Genomic DNA, 21,510 nt, shown 5'->3' with positions numbered 1-21,510 from the left:
CACGCCTCACCCGCCATTTCCAGTCAGCCGTATAGCCGCTACCAGGAACAGTCACGCTCCGAGGAACTGACAGAAACGTGTTGCTCCAGCCACGTGAGCTCTGCCAGAGTAAAGCTAAGGGACAATTCAGTTCTACTGGAAGGTTTTAATGCAGGTTTATCTACCTAATGGCCATCTGCTCTGACAGTCATGGCTCTTTGTTCCAAGGCAAACATATAGTTTTGTGGAGGATTTTAACTGTTGCACGGGGAAGCCATGTCGAGCATTTTATTGGTGCACATTCCATCCTGAAGGAAATTACTGTAGCTACTTGAGATACAGTTACAAAGAACAACAGTCCTGAAAAGCTCTCAACATGCCTTTAAATTGTGAACGACTTAACAGTGTGTTTGTGTGCTTTGGTTGGTACATGTGCCGAACAGAAATTCGGTTATCAGATGAAAGTGAGGGACTGCTTCACTGCAGAACATCAAGAAACCCCGTCATCATGAAGCCCTGGCCAAGAACAGCAACCATGACCACCATGCAAAATGCGACTCTGAAACTAAAGCGGTCTCCTGACCTTCGGCTGACATACCATGACAGCTAGTCTATCAGATAAACAGTGTAGAATTATTGCATACAAAGGAGGTCACGATGTGGCTAGAGTTTGCAGCAATAGAGTACGATCCCAGCGAGCCCGGCGGCGACACCCGGTCCTGCTGACCTTCTGAAGTGCAGTTGTGCTGACGTGCAGTTTCTTCATCGGTCCCGATTCCACTGGGCCGCTCACCAGAGTGTCGCCCTGGTTGCCACGTGAGTGGCGATGCTGGAAAATCTGAGAGTCCTCTTCCTCGTCGGCCAGGGTATAACCCTGAGAAACAGAACGCAGCGTTAAAAATCCCCGTCTTGATGTCCGCAAAGACACAGCAACTTAATTATACTCTCGTTACCGCTGAAAGAAAAAAAAAAAAACCAACCAGACATTTTGTTAGATCTTGTGTTAGATCTTAAACTTTGACAAAACATTGTTTAAAACTACTAAAAATTGTCTAGTTGCTGGTATAAATGGCCAACTAAGACAGCACTAACATGTTAGATTTAGAGTGCTGAACATTCAGCTTAATGCCATGTTGACCAACGTGACAGGACACTAGAGCTGTGTCTGAATGGGGAGCGAGTGCTGACTAATAGTTCCTGACAGCTGATTGTGCTCTCCAAGGTTCAGAAAGCAACACTTCAGAAAAGCCACCGGATCTCAGTGGCCACAGAGAAAACATTTGAGCAGAGCACACGTCGCAGCATGTGTTGACAGACATCAGCAGGAAGTATTATAATTGGCAACAAGACAGCCAAGTTGTTTTTGGTTGGGGTGACGGGGGTTGGGCTCGTGTGTTGGACTGGGAAGTCTTGGTTCACCAGCAAGGGACGACTGGTGACTCACAGACGGTTCCAGGAAACGGAGGTCATGCCCTCCACCTGCAGACAATGTGCCGTTTGTTTCTACCCAAAGCCTCCAGATTTGAGCACTGACATCAGTGTTGTTTACTCGAACGGCGTTGGTTCGGCTGTGACCGCGCACTGCGCAACGCTGCCGTGGCAACGTGGGAGGGGCCGAGGGCTCTGACCTTGACGATGCGACAGATGAGGACGTCGTAGCGCTGGTGGTTGATCCTGTGCTTCAGCATCACTTTGTTCACCATGGGGATGAAGATCTGGTACTGTGCAGCAAAAGAAGTGGAGCAGAGCATTATGGGAGTGTGCAGGAGAGTCATTAGGACATTTCTTATAGCCAATCAGGGCTTGTGTTAGGGTTTCAAATAATGAACATGAGCTAATAAATGTGTCCTCCAGGAATGCATGCGCACACACGCTCTTCCTTCACTAGGGGCCTGTAACTGTGTGTGCCTGTGTGTGCCTGTTTGTTCCTGTGTGTGCCTGTGTGTTCCTGTGTGTGCCTGTGTGTGCCTGTGTCTTCCTGTGTGTGCCTGTGTGTGCCTGTGTCTTCCTGTGTCTTCCTGTGTGTGCCTGTGTGTACCTGTGTGTGCCTGTGTGTGCCTGTGTCTTCCTGTGTGTGCCTGTGTGTGTGCCTGTGTGTTCCTGTGTGTACCTGTGTGTGCCTGTGTGTGCCTATGTCTTCCTGTGTGTGCCTGTGTGTGCCTATGTCTTCCTGTGTCTTCCTGTGTGTGCCTGTGTCTTCCTGTGTGTGTGCCTGTGTGTTCCTGTGTGTACCTGTGTGTGCCTGTGTGTGCCTATGTCTTCCTGTGTGTGCCTGTGTGTACCTGTGTGTGCCTATGTCTTCCTGTGTGTGCCTGTGTGTACCTGTGTGTGCCTGTGTGTTCTTGCAGTTCTGTGCACGTCTGTGGCAGACCGATTCTGCAGACGCTAAACGGCCCTTTGCACAAGCGCCTAGCCAGACAACAAATTACTGCCCCTCTAACCGAGGCCCGGGGGCTTTTCATGTTTAAACCTCCTGCCTGCTGCTCCTGGGGGCCACATGTTGCCCCAGTGGTTTTATATGCACCCCGGGAGGGGCGATAAAAAGGAAAATGACATCATCCCTTTCTCATTAGCAGCCTCGTTGTGAAGTCAAAGTGGGCCCGTGACCTCATCAGAGGGCCACTTCTGAGAGCTTGCACAGAGTTATGGGAGACAGGGGGCACTTTCTCCACCAGCTGACCTCATCACTGGAATTATTCAAGCAGCGCCTGAGCGCAAACATTCCTCACTGGAAATCATGGAAACATTGTGACACTGTTATTTAGGGGACAGTAGCTGAAGAGAAGCACCAGCCCTGAGCCAATGCACCTTTTTGCCAAGCTGGAAGACCAACGAGGACAACGTGTCCATGGCGGTGATCCTGAGCTCAGGCGTCCCGTCTAGGGTGCGCACGATGGGGTGGATGATTCTTGAGGCGTAGTCGGTGAAGTCCAGGGACTCGGTCAGGCGGTCTAAGGTCTCCAAGGCAACCCTAGAGTTCAAAACAGAGCAAAAATGTCAACTGGAAAGCCGGCAAATGGCCAAGCGTCGAACAGGGAACACTGGGAGATTTTTTGTTTTTTGAGCATCATGGCAATCGTAGCCCAAAGGCATTCAAATAATCAAAGTACTAAAATAAACAATTTAAACTGCATCGTGTTTCTATTCTAAACTTCATGCACTCTTTTTGAGGTGGCTGTGATTGGAAGAAGAGGAAACTTGAGTTGTGTGCTGCAGTCATTTCAACTGTAACAAGAAACGTCTACCACCTATTTCGCCTCTTCAGTCAGAGTCTTGATGTCTTTTCCATACCTCACTACAGCTGTAAAGAAAGGGTCTGCAGTTCAACTATACGTCCTATAATACGATTACAATCCCGTCTTCTTTTCAACCGCGTTCAACAAATAGCCAGTATGTTCTTTTAAAAAGGTTCAGCAGCAGTCATAGGTGAGTTCCCCATTCGCCCAAAGTGGTTTGCAGGGCTGATTGGTACGGACCGGGATCAAAGCGTGCTGACAAGCTCTGCTCCTTCGATCGGAGGGACTCGATAACACGGAAGCCTCCGTGACCCGAGGCACAAGGATCACCTGACTCACATCTACCCTCACAAGCTCAGCTGATACGAGATGCTGAGACTGTGTCTTTGCCACCATAACTCTCTGAAAGTAGCTGTCAAGGCTTTTCCCGCTCAAGAGGGGTTTTTACTGACAGTGGGGAATAATTTGGGATGAATTTCTTCCCTGTATTGGTTGGCACTGAGCTGAAATTTCTGGGGGCAAAAAAAAAAAAAGACCTCAGTGTCCATGTGGCAAACAGTCTGCAAAACTCCACAGATTACCAGCAAGAGTCACTGAAATTTGATGCCATTTTCAGGGCCCTCTAATTATGTATTTGTATATATTTTATTCTATTCTTATTTTAGATACGACATATTACCTGTGCGCCACAAAGGTTTACAATGGCTACGATCCCTCATAAACTATGAAATACATACACGCAAGGCCTTGGCAGTGATCAATTTCAATCAAGATATCACTTAATTTTCAAATTGTGCTTACAGAAAACAAAAACACACATAAAACACTGAAGGATATCCTGCCACCTAAGCGGCCGCAGGGAGGGCGGGGTGGTTATGCACTGACTTGCGGGCCTGCAGGGGGACGTCGGGGGCGTCGAACAGCTTGACGACGGGCGGCAGCAGCAGGTGGAGGTAGTCGTCCAGGTTGGCGCCAAACTGCTGTATGGCCAGGAGCAGCTGGGGGCGAAACGCAACACGTCACGGAAATCACGGCGGAGGACAAACGGCTCTGCGCTCGCTGATGGAGCTCAGGGTCACGTTGGACCAATTAATATCCCTAGAATGAAAAACAAACACGACTCTCTCCTCCTGCGATTACTGATACTCGGTCGCAGTCACCGAGTATAACTGCAGAAAGGCTAAACGAAGCGAGAAAAAACTAAAGCTAGAGGGGAATTATTGGACGAGGCCGTCCGTTAATGAGACGGATCTGCTCCGGTCCCAGAACTCCAGATGCATGGCTGTGTTTCGATACCTCTACGCTGCTTTTTGGGAATCTCAGCCTTTGGCCCTTTGTTGTTTTAGATGTTGTCCCATTGGGATCAGAGGACACGGGAAGGTCAGGGGTCAACAGGTCAGCTCACACAGGTGACGGTGTTGTTTTCTTTTCTCTCCCACGTCAACTGGAAGGTAGCTCAAAGCCTCCCTCAGAGGGGCTTACGACCTCTCCAGACACGCACCTCGCCGTCCGTATAACGTGTCACGGTGTGGGGGTGGGGGTGCGGAGGCTTCTGAAGGCGAGCGAGGCTGAATAATTGTAGCTGTTGGGTCTGCTGCGCTGGGCCAGTGGTCTGGTGTGTCTGCTAGCACCTGTTATTCCATCCGAGCGGCGGTGGGTGCAGAACTTCCCCAGACGTCTGTGATTGAGGACCGCCGGGAGTCTCTGATATTCTTCACACCGCTTTGAAGAGCAAGGGAGGTTTTTCCCCACAAGCCACATTCTGGCCAGACGGCCCAACTTTTATGGGCGCGTTTTGAGGCAAAACATCTTCATCTGTGCGCCGGCAAAACCTGAAAGCTAACACAATATACTTCGGACTCTTCAGCCACACATGAAGGCGCACGTCCCAAAAGTGGAAGCCGGAGTAAAAGTACTAAAAATCAAACCAATCTGAGCTAAATCGCTCCAGATTTCCACGATCAAATGATCAAAAAACTCCGTCTAGAACGCACTAACAAACACACATCCGGAAGCAATGAGATTTCACCTGGAGCTATACGGAAAGGTAACAAGGAAAATGTATACGCTTCATTATGTTTAAAGCTCTGCAAATATATGCACAGAATTAGTACTGGAAGTACAAAATACGTGACTCTGTGTTAAACAATTCTAAAATCCAGATAATCGAAGTATCTAAATATGAAAAGAAAGGAGCAGAAAAACTTCAATGGCAAGGAAACGTGGCGAGGTCTCTGGGTTTGGCATGATAACGTGGGAGTAGAGAACTGAGGGGAGTTGGCTCAGCTGGATAAGGACGGGGAGTTTGGCCTGATGAACAGAACCTCCAGTGAAGTGATCCAAAGGCCTCAGGTGAAGATATCCAGACCTCAGGGCTCAAGGTTACGACACGAGAGCAACCTCTCAAAACTTTAGTGGCAGGCTATTTGGTGAAAATGACAAAATGCGGACCTAACGTAGGCATTTATAAGCACACCTTATATGTACGGTTTTATTTTTTGCTTCTATGCAAACGTGGGTTTATGCAAATATTGGTTTTCGGTAGAAAGGGTGTATTCTAAAATGAAATGTGGGTTCTAACTTGGCTTATGATGCATTTATTATGAGAGAACGTATGAAAGCATATAGGATATACTTGAGTAAATGGACTTCAGAAGGCCCGAGTCTGACTGGGCTTGGCGCTTCCTCAGCTGTTAGTGATTTGGGTAATGACACAGCGGCAAACTGATGGGGAGACGGTCATCCAACTACTTCTAACCACTTAAGCGCAATCACAACCTGCGTAACTATTTGCACGTGAGCCCAAGAGCGTTTTGGGGGCGCGCGTGCGGGCGTGTGCTTACCTTAATGGTTACGCTGCGTACGGGGCTGTTGTCGTGCATGAAGACTCTGAGCATGTGCGGGACCAGCTGGGGCAGATAGAGCTTGAACTCCCCTCCCAGGGCCACCACGATCTGCTCGATGAGCAGGATGATGGTGTTCTGCATGGGGTTGTTTGGGGTCCAGTACTCCTGAAGATACAACAATATTTGCACATGCCGTGTGGGTATCTGGAGAGCAACACCGCAACGCTCAAGTGTCGGCTCGATACCGGGTAAAAGAATCAGGAGCGGTCGAATGCCTCGGGTTCAGTTACCTTAAGAACAAACCCAGACTCATGCGTTTTCCATATCTCGGGGCAGCACCGTATGCAGCGGTGCAACGGACCCTCGCTGAAAAAGTCTCGTCCGTCACAGTGCGTACGTGTGACCCACATTCAGCATCCAGACAGGCTGGAGATGTGAGGAAAGTGGGTCTGGACACCAGAATCACCGTCTCACGCAGCCTGTGTGGAGACAGCTGTAGGAGCGGCTCTGGGGGAAGTGGATCGTACTGTACCGGGGGAGTCTGTGCGGCATCAGGTACGGCACTCAACGTGGTCTGGACCAGGAGGAGAGACGTACAGGCCCACTTTATGTGAGACAGCTTCAAAAGAGAGACGTACAGGCCCACTTTATGTAGGACAGCTTCAAAAGAGAGACGTACAGGCCCACTTTATGTGAGACAGCTTCAAAAGAGAGACGTACAGGCCCACTTTATGTGAGACAGCTTCAAAAGAGAGACGTACAGGCCCACTTTATGTGAGACAGCTTCAAAAGCTCAAGCGCTGAATCCCCATTTTCAAAAAGCAACGAGTGGATGCAGGAAGTGGAAACACTTCATAAAGCTGTTGATACCTTCTTGGGGCAGAACACTATTGACTGCTGGGTAGGGGGACGGGAGGGTCCCCTGTGCCGGCTGTGACGCACCTTACGTCTCCGTCTCTGGAGCAGCCAGTGGGTTTTTTAAATATTTTTTTATGTGAGGTCTGCAATGGCTATCGTCGCCCATCTGGTCCGCTTTTTAACAGAAGAGCTACACACTGATGAATCCATCCATTGTTTTCATGCTCTAGATGGGACTAACATGCCTTCGGTTTTCGTCTCTGCTAGCATCAATCACCAGAGAGCTGTACTGAGGTGCTAAGTAAAAAGGGTGGGGGCACGTGGTGGAGTATAAAACTCAACTGGGCAAAATGAAATCTAATTGTTCGGAGCCATGGCCAATAAGGAATGCCGAACTATCCAGTAAGATATTCAGGGCCACATGGTTTTACCTAATAAGTCACGGGCTTTGAGGAGGAAAAACACAATGAATTCGAGCTGTGCAGATGTTGAGAGAGTGCTGGAGCAGGTCACTCACTCGGATCAGGGTGAAGATGTCGTCCATGTAGGGACGGATGTGGATCTTGACGAAACACACCACCATCCCCATTTGCTGGAACAGGAACTAAAGAGACGGAGAGAAAGGGGGAGAACAAAAACCAATCAAAGCTCATGAAACTTAATTTCATGCAGGACATCATGCAAGTCTGTTCAGTCAAACTAATTTCTCATCATGATTTCATATGTTTGGGCTGGAAAGATCTTCTTGTCCTGCCTCAAAGGCCTAGCAGAAAGGAACAGAACACCAATAAAATCCTGCAAGATCTTCATGGTGATCGCTCGACAAAAAGCAAAGCACAGAACTAAAACCAGGACAGACTTCACTTAAGGAATAAGCCTACACCACCATGGGATTGAAGCTACATATAAAGACCTAGTGCACCGCCAGCACTTACCTCTCTGATGCTGGCGTCACACACTCGGATAACATTGAGGAACGTGGGCATGACCTGGGGCAGGAACTGGACGCATTTGAGGCCCAGAGACTTGAAGATGAAGGTGACGGCCTGCACCACCATGGTGTGGTGGTTGGAGAGGGAGGGGTCGCGCAGAATGCGCATCAGCGTGACGATGGCCACGGCCGGGTAGAACTCGTCCAGGGGCAGGTTGCCCATGTTCACCAGCATCTCGCTGGTGCTGTAGTCGGCTGCGGTACAGACAGGAGGGGGTCCGTTACGTACGTATGGCCGGGTTAGCTGCAGAGCCTCGGGTTACATACGTTACTCAAATTTTTTTGCAAGAACGTGGCCGTAGTTGGATATGTTCTGTTGGGTTTCAGTGGCTGCTAAGTCTCTCTCTCTCTCTCCGCAGAGCGATGCTAGCTACACATCTGTTAAGCCACATATACTGAGATGTGTAGACGCATTTTCAGTGATTATGAAAAAATGTCAGAAAACGTGCACGTTAGCCCTCATCCTGGTCGATGTAGATCAGTTGAAGCAGTTTAACGGCAGTCAAGAAGAGGAGGTGATTAATAGTGGGAGCAAAATTAGGTTTTAAAAAAATCTTGGAGCTTGAGATGGACAACTTTACTGGCTCTGTCAGTTGGGAAAAATAAGTTTTTTGATGCAAAGAAAAATGTCATTTCCAGTAAAATAAATAAACAGGCAAGCACGTCTACAGCAGATACAGACGGAACGTCTAAAGCATGTGAAGAATGAGACCGTCAGAGCTTTTTTTTGGTTGGGTTTCTCTGTGCTGTGTAGCTACTTCCTATGTTCTCTGTGTGCGCTTCCTATGGCCATAAAGTGGTTCAATTGGCCCCACATGCACAGTAAACAAGCATGAGCGCCCGGGCGTGTGTCTTGGGGCTGGGTTTTTTTTTTTTTTGCAAACCCCAATGACTTCATCGTGCCTGTTTCCCATACTCAGTGTGAAATCCCCCCCCCGAGATGTGTTGAAGTGGTTGATGGCGTAACGGGTGTTGGGTCTGGCTGCAGGAGAAGCCGGTTGAAACCAGGATGGAGGTCTCCAGCTTGCACTGAGCTTAGAGCAATTAGGTGGCCAGTTTCCAGGAAGGGGGTGGGGGTGGGGGTGGGGGGGGGGGGGGGGGGGTGTGCACGTGAGTGGAGACGGAAGAGTGAAGGCACCAGAGATGAAAGTTGGGTCTCCAACACCAGTGGTTCACCAAGGCTGCTCAGACAGGCGAGCTTCAGCAAACCTCAGTGAACTAAATGAAAGGACACAAATGCCGACAGGCACAAGTCACTGCTTCCAATTAGAGAAATGTTTATTTTAGTGTTAACCTTCTCCCCACGGAGAGGGCTGGAGGTCTGTGGTGTCTATATGGATGCCAGATAGATAGTAGCAACGAATCAGTCAGCTCCAGGACTGAGAGTGTTGAAAACCAGATTAACGTGCAATACGCGATGATCGTTATCAACACTTGTTTGACACATCAAGCCCCACCCTTATTTCAGTAGGAAGGGGAGGTTTGTGTTCCAGGCAGCAGCAGATGGGGGGGGGGGGGGGGGGGGGGGATGTCTCCAAAAGAACTTGGAGACCAGAGTTCCTTGGGTTCCAATCTGCGTGGTGTCTGGTGTCAGGATGGGAACATTCTAAGCCCTGGTCCTCAGCTAATTGGTGGTGGCTAATTTAACTTCTTCACAAGAAGAACTCATGCAATGCCCCCCCTGAACATCGGCTCCAAGCTCCTTCCCACACAAACCTTTTTTTGGACACCAGAGCTTTGGAATCTAAGTGCTGAGGTGTTAGGTTTGCGCGGAGAACCCTGCTGGCTGTTGCTGAAGGACACCAGAGCGGAATGACGCCGGCATGCTACACTAGAATGAGTCAGAGAGGTAAGGAGCTGCTTAGACATGTCGATGACCTGGCTGTGGCGGTCTGCACCTGGTGAGGACACAATGCTTGAAAGCTCTGCGCCCGGACCTACAGAAATACCCTGCAATTGACCTAAAGGCATACACTGTATTTATGAATAGGCTAAGTATTATAATATTACATAACTGGCCATGGGAAAGAGATGAGAGGAGATTATGCTTTTCCTGGGGCCTAATTCTATTATAAATCCTTCACAAAGGAGCATGAGGTACTTGCAAAATGAGACTTGTAAAAGCTTTTTGACAGAAGCACAATGCAAGCACAGGTGGGTGAAAGGGTAAGGAACAAGCTATTTCTGCAAGATGACAGGTGCAAAAAATCTCACATAATTACAGTGTTTTGGAAGGGCGAGGCTTGTGAAAGGTGTGTTCTTTGTGTACATAAAACCATCATTTGGCATACAGCGCTGAATATGTTTATGACACTTCCAGGACATCGGCTCTGTAACAAGCAGATGGAACGTTGGCCGCGCTCACCCGAGTCTTGGCTGGACTTGGATTCTGATAGGCTGACGGCAGAGGCGTCACGCGATTGATCGATCATGCCAATGTTGACCTTGTGCTTGTAGGGGTCCAGAGCTCCAAGGAGGCCAAGAACACGAATGGCCTGAACAGAGAATTGCGAAACAAGAGAATTAAACCCCCATTCTGTGTTATTAACACTGATCACTAGGAATACGGGTACATACATGTCTGAGGTACTAAATATCTGCTGAGATTTAAATGTAATTACAGGAATCAGCAGAATATTTAGGACCTGAAAGCTTTCAGCATTTAGTCACAAGGCTGAGGGTCAGTTCTCCAACAAGATTACCAGTGAGACGAAACACTGTCTCATCATATCACCTCCAGAACTTCGCACAGGACCGTACCTCGCGCCTGATCCCCTGATTCTGCTCCGTTTTCAAGAAGTTGAGCAGCACCTCCAGCAGAGAGGGGTACTTCCTGTACGGCTCCACCACGTAGCCTGTACTAGCCACCTGCTGGCCCAAAGTCCACAGCGCCACCTGGTGGGTGACAACAGGAGCATTAACGCAAGCTTCTCAACATCCGTGATCCAGCTTGTTCTTTCTCTTATAAATATCTATCTATATTTATCTTTAGATAAATTTTACTTTATCTATCTTTCATACAACATTGTTAATAATGAATGTCTTGTGGTCCAGTCAGTGTTAGGCCACACCATCCCCCATTATTATAAGGGAAATATCAATTTCATGTTAATAGGTTTATATCAGACGGCAGAATATCTTATAAATGATGCTCAGTAAATAGAATCCCATCAAGCATTTTAATCTAAAATAAAACTTCCATTCATGGAGTATTATGTTAACCATTCAGACAAATCAGACAATTAGTGGCTTAATTTAAGTCCATTCAGCAGTCACTAGCAGTACACTACAGAGAAAATGTCATACACAAAACAAGAAAGAAGGAGAGCAGGTAAGAAACAAGGTCTTTAGTTACTTGACCACTTAGAAACCTGAACCCCCCCCCCCCCACACCCCCCCCCCCCCCCCCCCATTCTGACCCTACAATGACAGCTGTAGCAGGATAAGACCCCCAGAGAAGTGTTAAAAATGGGGGTCAAGCTGGATGCTGTTGAGGGTACCTGCAAACAGGTTTCATATCCTCTGGAGCAAAGTTGGCCCAAAGCAGCAGTTGGCGACATAGGAACTTTATTAACTTTGGAACTTAAACTGTTAGAAGCAGCGTAGCACTCATGACAAGGGTGTACTACGTCAAACAGCTGTTGGGCCATCTTAATATACTGAGGGTGTACTACGTCAACCAGCTGATGGGCCATCTTAATATACGGAGGGTGTACTACGTCAACCAGCTGATGGGCCATCTTAATATACTGAGGGTGTACTATGTCAAACAGCTGTTGGGCCATCTTAATATACTGAGGGTGTACTACGTCAAACAGCTGTTGGGCCATCTTAATATACTGAGGGTGTACTACGTCAACCAGCTGTTGGGCCATCTTAATATACTGAGGGTGTACTACGTCAAACAGCTGTTGGGCCATCTTAATATACTGAGGGTGTACTACGTCAAACAGCTGTTGGGCCATCTTAATATACTGAGGGGAGCAGCTTAGGAAATGAGGAAGAACTAGACTTGAGCACAACAGAGTAAAAGGGAAACCATGAACGTCAAAACACTGAATGTGTCTGATTTTTAGGGTGATTCTTCATCTGAGGTAATGGAGAATAAATTGTGCAAAATTATTCATAATATGAATGGGGGAAAAAAACAGGAAAATGTTCTAGTCCAGAATTTCAAAGGTTAACAATGCTTTGCTGTCTGAAACAATGCTTTATTTATCCATTAGAGATGTTGATATAAAGCTTTGAGCGTACCTGTCTCTTAGCTAAGGAGGACGAGTCCTGAAGCATGTCCATGATGATGGGGAACAACTCGTCCATCCACTTCCTCATCTCCAGCCCACTCACCTGACACACACACACACACACACACACACACACACGCACACACGCACACACACGCACACACACACACAAATAGCAGTTATTCTACAGACTGTAATTTACACATTTCTTTTATCATTGACACATATTCACTCTTTTCATATTCATTCCTTTGTCTTTCAAACCAGCCCTGTTCACTCCATGTCCACAAACTTCCACTGGCTCTGTGGTACCTTCACCAGCTGTGCCCTGTATGTCTGACCTGTCTCTCCTCTACGTGTCTGCTGTCTTCTGTCTCTATTCTGGCATCTCCCGCACCTCCTCTCCTCTGGACGACTAACCTGGCCCTAATCCTCACCTCCTCCTGCCCCTGTCCTATCCAACAGGTCACCTGTTAATCACCAGGTCACAGGGTTAATCAGAGCGTGGGGGGAGGCGTGTGGGCCAGGGCGTGTGTGGGCGCGCTCACCTGGGCCAGCTCCCCGATGGTGGCCAGGACACTGATGACCACGCCCGGGTTGGGGTCCGGGTCCTTCAGCTTCAGGATCAGGGCCTTGGAAGGAGAGTGAGGGCACAGTGAGCTGCAACGTTGGGCCCGACCCACGACTGCTTCAGTCACCCAACAGCAGGCCACAGTGCAGTATGACAATACACCCAAACACAGCACACAGTAAAAAGGGATTTTCAGCCTTAATACATTTATCACACAAAAAACAAAACTGTGAAGAGACGCTTAACCAATTCAACCCAAGACATTTTCCCCCACACATCTAGGATTAGGCCCGTATGCCATCACAGCCGAGCCTGCATTACAGTGAAGCACAGTGAAGGACCAATTATGTGCAGAAGGGTAGGGATGATGATGATGATGATGATGATGAACCACACACTAATCCATCAGTGCAGCAGAGCAGTTCACTGAGGAGTTCTGGAAGGTTTTAGCATCTGGGTTTAAAGAAAGCGTTAAAGTCCGAGCGGCCGAGCTGGACGGTACCTTGAGGATGGGCTCCATATAGGGTCTGATGAGGCGGGGGGCGTTGGACACCAGGTGGCCCAGCATGCGGGCGCTCTGCTCCTTGTTCCGGCCTACGCCGCTGTGCTCCAGCTCGGTCAGGATCTGGAGGTACGCCACAAAAGAGAACTGAACCCATGACCTCGGCGTGGCCGGCGCCTAGCGCTAGCGGGCGAGCCACAAGGAGACGTGGGCCTACGGCGTGAGGAGCAGGGTCACAGGGTCACACCTGAATCAGCATCTTGCGCAGGAAGGGCATGACGAAGGCCGGGTTCATGCTGCTCAGGCGTCCGATGGTACAGATGGCCAGCTCGCGGATCTCGAACACCTCGTCGTTCAGCGCCACAAACAGGGCCTGCAGGTTCTCCGCCTGCGCCAGGTGGCCGTCGAAGCGCTCGTCCAGAGACGCCAGCACGCAGTAACGGATGTCGGGGTCTGGAAATCACACGCACGATAAAAAAAAAACGTATCAAAACTCCACTCTCGTCTCTCCTGAGGGTTACTCGGGTGTTATGCAGGGCATTTTAGGTTTTTGATTTGTTTACAGCTCAGGACATGCTACTTTACATTTACATTTACATTTACGGCATTTGGCAGACGCCCTTATCCAGAGCGACTTACATTTTTATCTCATTTTTTATACAAGTGAGCAATTGAGGGTTAAGGGCCTTGCTCAGGGGCACCTCAGTCATGGCCTCAGGTCTGAGGATCGAACCCACGACCCTCCGGTCACATGACTTGCAATATTTTGTTTTGAAATAAAAGCTTTGAAATAAAAGTAAGTTTTTTAAACCAACTTTTAAAAATGCTAAAATCAGCATCTTTTAACCTATAAAATATCAAAGTCAAATAAATCCTGAATATTCTACCTGAAAAACATGTTTCTGATTATCCATAATTTCCTTAAATCCAAGCTTGTAAATATCAAACCTTCCCACTAGAGGGCAATGTGGAGATTACATTGCCCTCCTGGCCCAGAGCTACAGTGAACCCGTCCTGCTCACCCGGGTCGGTGATGCCCACCACCAGCAGCTTGCTGAGCACGTCGGCCACCACCTGCACGGCCGTCTGGCTGACCACGTGTCCGTGGCCGCTGATCAGGTGGATGGAGGGCGTGAGGAGGCGTGAGCAGGTGCGGGCCGCCTCCATGCGGATCTCCTTGTGCTCGCTGCTCAAGAAATGGTCGGCGCAGTGCCGCACGAACTGCGTGAGGGAGTGACCTGGGGGAAGACGTGAGACGCAGACGTGAGACGCTTCCTCCACGCCGCTCCACACACGAGGTGGACAGCAAGGTGTAACGGTCAAGTTTTTTGTTTTTGTTATTTTTACACACAAACTTGAATGTCCAGTTCGTTTTCGTAGTACAATAAAAGTAATAAACGCTCAACACACAAAAATACGTCAACAAACACAATTTTCTGAATACTGGAAGATGAAATCCTGACAAACTCCGTAAAGAAAGATTAAAGGCTTTAGCTTCAGCGACCGGTCTGACGAACACACGCCGTGTGCCTAAACAAAACGCAACGAACATCCGTCCTGAACCGCAAGGCCCCGCGTGGCTCTCGCGATAAAGCGCCCGTCCGCGCAGGAGGAGAGGAAGAGGAGGGGGTGAGAGGAAGAGGAAGGGGTGAGAGGAAGAGGAGGGGGTGAGAGGAAGGCGGCGGTACCCTCGAACTCGAAGCTGCCCAGGGTGCGCAGGGCCAGGGTGATGCTGCCCACGTCGCTGGCCTCGGGGATGTTGGTGAGGCTGGGCGAGGCCAGCTGGTGCGCCAGGCCCTTGGGCATGCCCGGGTGGCGTAGCGGCTTGTGCATCAGCACCAAGGACAGCATCTTCAGCAGCCCGTCCTGGATGTCCTTCTTCAGCTGGGGGATCTGCCGGCTCAGGTCGTACAGCACCGCGGTCAGCGCCGGGCTGGGGGCGGAGCCAGAGCGATCCGCATAAATACCACCACGCACCAGGTTTGGCAATAGTGCTCAATATACAAATACAATATACCATATTATATGCTACTACAATGCAACATATAGAGTTGAAAGCCTGAAAATTACAAGCAAGTACAGAGAAGAGTTTATATTTACGCGAGCTGGGGGAAAACGTGATATTTTGCCGTTTGGTGATTCCTACCTAAGTCCAACAGCTAGCATGGGTTCCAGGAGCTCTTTGATGTCCTGCTGGATGCTGGGTCCCATGGCTCTAGACAGCATGCTGATGCAGGTGAAGACGGTGGCGTCCACCTGCATGGTCTTCTGCCTCCTGGGATTCAGAAAGACAATAAGGGACATCAAGAGACTTCTCAGAGCACATTATCCCAGATGTGAGAGCAGTGACAGGCTAATGTCACGGACACGATTCATCACAAGCAACTCATGCTTTGCAAAAAGTACATTAAATAACTCAAAACAACTATATTAATGCGCAGTAGTCAGCTATGACGTATCTAACTATCTAACTATAGTTCCATAGTTCCTCTTGGGAGTTGTAGTTCTTTACTTGTGTGCAAAATCTTTGGGTGGCAGTGCTGCTTTTATGATCTCCAGGATCTTGGCGAGGTAGGGCTGGATCTCGGTCCTCACGGCCACCACCAGCAGCCCCAGGGCCTGGAAGGCTGCCGTGCGCTCCTTCTCCTTCTTCAGACAGCCCAGCAGGTGGCCCATCGTGTCCGACAAATACTGATCTGAAGACAGAGGGGCAGAAGGTGCCTGTCTGGGCACTGCAAAGGGCCACCAGAGCATAAAAAGCTGAGCTCACTGGCAACTGTAACAAACCAAAAGCTTTTATAGCCTAGGTGTGTGTGTGTGTGTGTGTATACAGTAATCCCTCGCCACTTTGTGCTTCAGCTTTTGCGGCTTCACTCTTCCGCGGATTTTTATCAAATCAATATTAAATATTAAAGATATTAATGGGTAAAATAATTCGTGGATCTTCACTTTTTCACGGGTTTTCAGCGGAATTAGATCGGCGGAAAATATAAATATATATAATGAATTTCTATATAAAATTTTTTTTACATAAAAATATATACGAATATTAATTCTAACAATAAAGGAATGAGAACGAGAACCAGCATCGCTTGCCTGAGACGGTACTCGTCTACATGAGATGGTAAACATTGGTTGGGTTGGTTCCATTCCCTTAATGGTTATTAAGGGAAAGGAAAAGGTTTATGTAGCGTAAAAGTGTGGGGAGGGTTTATAAAGCCTTAATATAGTGCATAAATACTTCAATAAATATACGTTTTCTACTTCGCGGATTTTCGGTTATCGTGGGTGGTTCTAGAACGCATCTCCCGCGATAAAGGAGGGATTATTGTACGAGTGTGTGTGTATGTAAAACGATTTTTTTTTTTGGGCACAGATTAAGCAGACGATGTTCCGAAGGGCATTGTTGACATGACATTAATGATATTAGACAGGATTAGAAAAGAAAAATAAATAAATAAAATAAAAATAAAAACATTTAACATGACAGGAATGCTGGCGCTATCTTTGGAGTGTGAGCGTAACTGAAGCGGGCGTAATTACCCGTGAAGGCGCTGGGCTGGAAGGCGGCGAGGCGCGGCAGCAGGTTGAGGATGGTCATCTGGATCAGAGGGCTTTTGGTCGCCCTGTACTTCAACACCCAGCGGCACACCTGACACAACAACCACACCTTTACCACACAGGCCGAAGGATTTCGCTGGCGTTTGCGTTTTCGCCCGCCCCTGGTCTGTACAGATCCAGCTCGTGAGCGCTTGACAGTTGGCTGACGAGCAGGATGTGACATTTTTACAGCAGGGAAGACTCGGACCAGTGTCGCAACGGCGCTACGGGGCGAGACGTAGGACGGGGAGGGTTCCTGTGGGCGCGCCTTCGGGGGGAACTCGCCTGGTCGAAGCGCTCCTCCATCAGCTCGCGGCAGTAGCGGCTCTCCACCAGCGTGCTCTTGGAGGGGGGGGGGCGCGGCCCCGAAGCCGAGGAAGCCCTGCGGGCCGCTGTATCCCAGCAGCCCCAGCAGGGCGTTGGACTGGGGCGCCTGCACCGACTGGAAGCTGGTGAAGGGCGTGATGTGGCGCGGCTTGGTGCTGAAACCCATGAGCTCCTTGCAGTACTTGTCGTGGACCAGCTGCTGCTGCGTGATCTCGTCCATCTCCTCACGCATGCGCTGGCGTGGCGTCAAGGGCAAAGGGCGGACGAGGGGGGGGGGGGGGGGGGCAGGATGGAGGGGAAGTAAGTAGGGGTTGAAGGAAGTGACCAAAGGAGGCCGCGAGGGGAGAAAACGAGGGAGCGACGGCAGAAAGAGGGAAGGAGAGGGAAAGAGGGAACGAAAGAAGAGTGATCTGGTTGCTCAAATGGTAACGGCTTCGTTATCTTCGTATACGGTGTGAATGAAGAGGCCACGCCCACCTCTCCCTCCATGCTACTGATGCGGACCAGCTCGTTCAGTATTAGCAGGGCGCCGTGCACCCGGTCGTCTCTGTTCATGCCTCTCTCCCTGGCCAGTGTCTCGTCAAACCCTTTCTCCGCCTCTTCGAACGTTTGCTATGGGTGAAAAAGGCCAGAACCTATCAACCACATTTGAGAGAACAGACCGCGAAGAAAGGTAGCTCGTTACGTGAACTGGACGATAAATCGCACACGCTCCGTCACCGTCTCCGGCCGTTATAACGCCCTGTGCGATGGGAGGGAGGCTCACCTTGTACCACTGAGGTTTCTGCATCTCCTTGGTCTCCCTCTGGGTGGTGAGGATCAGGCTGGCCCGTAGGGCCGACACGGCGCCCTCGCGGATGGCCTGCTTGGGGTCCCACACCGCGTAGAAGATGTTGTCGAAGAACGGCTGCACCTGCTGGAAGAAGAAGGTGGGTGCGCTGACGGCCAGCTCCCGCAACACCAGCACCTGCGGGAGAGAGACGGAGGACACGAGAACGACTTTCAGCACAAATTACATCTCTCAGTCCGTCATGGAAGATTTCAGCTGCAGAATCTCATAGTGTGGCATGCAACAAATGTATAAGACAGAAAGTGAACAGTCAGTTTTAGAGTGTTTTTATATATTGTTCGTTTTAGCGTTAGACAGGGACACAAAACTGCAACTGACCTAAGTTCCTATGTCCACAATGTAAGTGGAATTTAAATAAAGACTCGGCTCTCTGGCCCTGCGAATCTAGGATGAAATATCAGACCACTTGCTCACATCACAGCTCTGTCAGACTCAGTGGTCTCAATGAATTATGGGTAATGAAAGTGGGCAAATTTCATGCTGCTCTTTGTCTCTGCTGCACTGTCAAGAAGCGGATGCAGAAGGAACAAAAACAAACATAGCTGTCTCTTAATGTGATCTTCCTTCCAATTCTCATGAAGACTCCTGTTCTCTTTCCGAAACCACACAATCCCACGTGCCGCCATTTTGCTCTAATTTGATTTTACACATTAGGATTGTTGCTGTGTGTAGCTTTAAGGTTCGCCACAGAAATGCAAAAACAACCCACAGATCAAGTGCACTACAACTCGCTTTGGGCTCCATTTAGACGGATCTGGTTTCGTTTGGCATGTCCGCATACACAAACGAAACCGCGGCGCAACATTCTGAGAGCACTTCAAACGCAGAAAGGGTCCATGTGTGAAAAATGCACCAGTCGACCACAACGGACCTAAACGCAGTCAGACAGCCGGGTTGGGCTATGGTTCTGGTTGACAACTAGGCCACGTGCGGTGGAGCGCGGGTCCCGGACCTACCGCTGCATGTCGACGGCCCTCGTTGCGGTCGGCCCCTAGCCACTCCAGTGCCCTCTTCACCTCGAACTCCACGTATTCGGCAGTAAACGTGTCTCCCGCCATGGACAGGTGGCCCATGGCCTTGGAGGCCATCTCCATGACCACTGAGTCGCTTGAGGGCAGCAGATTGCGCAAGTAGTTTGCGAAGCGGGTAATCCTCGTGGCATTGCCGCCTTCCACTCCAATCAGGCTCACTGAGGACAACCGAGTGGATGTTTATGGCAGCACACATGCTAAATATTATTATTATTCCTGGGTTAAATGTTATTTATTCAACTGAGAATAATTAGACTGGGGTATCCATATCTCTGAAGGCCACTCTGTTCAGAATCTTAGGCTCATCTGAGAGAAAGACTGTGATGTATTTTATACTCAAACTGTTTGACCAAGTGGTGTGACAGCCTCGCTGTGAAAAAGTAGACTGGTTATGAAACACAACTCACCAATAGCAAGGATACCACCTTTTTTCTCATTCACATCTGAGCTGGAGACCAGCTCAAATATATGGTGGTTCAGCTCATCATAGAAAGTGGTGGCTTCATCTTGGCTCAGCTTTAAGGAGAACACAGGTGTGGTGTGTCAGTTCAAGGTGAGCAATTTTGCAAATTAAAGTTTTTCCACACACACAAATGAATAAAGCTTGTATTAGCCACAAACGCTCACGTTTTGTTTATAACCAGTTTTTACTCGACACTCGAAATAGCAGACTTTGTGTCAACAATTCAAGTTTATTGAAAGACTTCACACAACTCTGTTAGGTAAAAGGAATGAGCGATAGATTGATTAGTGCGGTTTACTTCTCTCAGCTCTGTGGTAACATAATGCTGAAGGTCTTTAGCAGCTTTGGCTCGCGTGTCCTCATTCCGACTCTTGAGGCCGCTCACGAACTGCTGCAGCACCGTGGATGTGCCGGACATGTTGGCCCCGCCCCCCGCGGTCCCTGCAACCCAAAACTCTGCTTTAAACTCACAGCATCATTATATCAGTCATTCATGTGGCGTGAATTCAACACAAGGAGTTCAGAGATATACAACATTAAATCACCAGTAGTGGATGTGGAGCTGTCTATATATTTCAATTCAATTCTTTATTTACATCAGACACAAGATACATGGTCCATATCAAGAATATGTATCAAAAACAAGATAAGGTAAGAAGATAAATAGTATAAAACAAGACAGGTACACACCCATCAGACATACAGGCACTCTCTCCAGTGTCGCCTAAGCTTAGAAGAGAACCTCACCGAACTCTTAAATGGATTAACTAGAGATTCAATTATGCTATTTTGAGAGCAATCCAGTCTACACATGAATTTGTAGATGACATTGCTCAGGACTGCATCACATCCAGGCACATTTGGAGTGCGCAAAGAGGTAACTGGCACTAAACCACCTAGGTAGAGTAGAGTAGAATTTATTGTCATTGTATATGATACAACGAGATTCTGATTGGTACCTCTTAGTCACAACAAGATAACATATAACACATAACAGTGCGAGACAACATATATACATAAAAAAAGCTTCATCAACAGTCTCATAATAACACATAACAGTGCGAGACAACATATATACATAAAAAAGCTTCATCAACAGTCTCATAGTGTCATTATATGCTACAGTCAGCTTCTGCTAGCTGCTTTTCTTATACCTACACCATAAGCGGTGTAATGTCAAAACCCAGTAATAATCCAAGAGCCCTTAAAACCCTCAGTGCCTGATAAAACACAACACTGCATGGCGCTGCAGGGTGTAAACAGTACGGTGGCCACACGACCACGAAGGAGGTGTTGTGATGGATTAAACCCAAACGAGTGTGTGCTGGTGGGTTTATATTATGTTGACGTTTCCAGTTAGCCAGCTAGCATGCGGCTGCTTCCCTGCTAGCTAGCCACCTTGAAAGTTCATGTAAACAGAGTTAGCACGCCGGCTGGGAGACCAGCACCGCGGAGAAACCCTGACGTGCCCCACAGCCGAGCGCTGAGCGGGCAGACAGCCTGCTGGCCAGCCGCCGCCGCCGCCCCCACTTCACCGGGGCTTCACAGGGGCCGCTGGAGCGCCGACTGGCAGCTAGCTAACAGCTAACAGCTAGCTAGCATGCGCCGCTAGCCAGAGGCCTACGACGTCGCCAGGCAGATTATGAATGTATTCTGAATTACAAACGTGGCATATTAAAAAAAAAACGTGTTTAAAATGTACTTATATAAAACTGAATACGCGTTGGTAACAGAGACAGCTGCGTATCTTACTTTTATTATGTTTTCCTCTGGTGATGTTCTGTTCGTAGAGCTGCAGTGAGACACAGGGTGGACTTTTACTGACTAGCATGGCGCTGGCCAATCACCGTGGAGAGGGGCGGGACTGACGGCGGCGGCGGCCATACATGATGTGGAGGGGCGGGACCATCACAACGCACCTCCTTTTGATTCGTTTCTGCACTCAAGAGGCCGGAACCTTTACGATTACTGGCTGAAATAACTTATATGTAACAAAACTGGACGACTGTAAT

At 48.8% G+C, this 21,510-nt stretch overlaps 1 protein-coding gene across 1 annotated transcript in view; it reads right to left on the bottom strand.

Moving 5' to 3' along the window:
• Window positions 1-21,332, bottom strand: part of mtor (mechanistic target of rapamycin kinase) — an 83,259-nt gene extending 61,927 nt beyond the window's left edge. The window contains 26 exon segments of the mRNA XM_077003182.1: window positions 707-853; window positions 1,608-1,700; window positions 2,788-2,950; window positions 4,101-4,213; window positions 6,059-6,226; window positions 7,437-7,523; window positions 7,855-8,105; window positions 10,276-10,405; window positions 10,671-10,805; window positions 12,165-12,257; window positions 12,703-12,786; window positions 13,228-13,350; window positions 13,475-13,680; window positions 14,250-14,465; window positions 14,916-15,160; window positions 15,374-15,502; window positions 15,740-15,959; window positions 16,771-16,879; window positions 17,113-17,184; window positions 17,186-17,389; window positions 17,632-17,766; window positions 17,921-18,121; window positions 18,961-19,193; window positions 19,443-19,551; window positions 19,797-19,939; window positions 21,251-21,332. Coding sequence (XP_076859297.1) covers window positions 707-853; window positions 1,608-1,700; window positions 2,788-2,950; window positions 4,101-4,213; window positions 6,059-6,226; window positions 7,437-7,523; window positions 7,855-8,105; window positions 10,276-10,405; window positions 10,671-10,805; window positions 12,165-12,257; window positions 12,703-12,786; window positions 13,228-13,350; window positions 13,475-13,680; window positions 14,250-14,465; window positions 14,916-15,160; window positions 15,374-15,502; window positions 15,740-15,959; window positions 16,771-16,879; window positions 17,113-17,184; window positions 17,186-17,389; window positions 17,632-17,766; window positions 17,921-18,121; window positions 18,961-19,193; window positions 19,443-19,551; window positions 19,797-19,939; window positions 21,251-21,329 — 3,888 coding nt within the window. The 5' untranslated portion in view covers window positions 21,330-21,332.
• Between the last annotated feature and the right edge of the window lie 178 nt (window positions 21,333-21,510).

This window comes from Brachyhypopomus gauderio, chromosome 4 (genome assembly GCF_052324685.1).
Source record: "Brachyhypopomus gauderio isolate BG-103 chromosome 4, BGAUD_0.2, whole genome shotgun sequence".
Lineage (NCBI taxonomy): Eukaryota > Metazoa > Chordata > Actinopteri > Gymnotiformes > Hypopomidae > Brachyhypopomus > Brachyhypopomus gauderio.
This window is presented reverse-complemented; position numbering and strand designations above follow the sequence as displayed.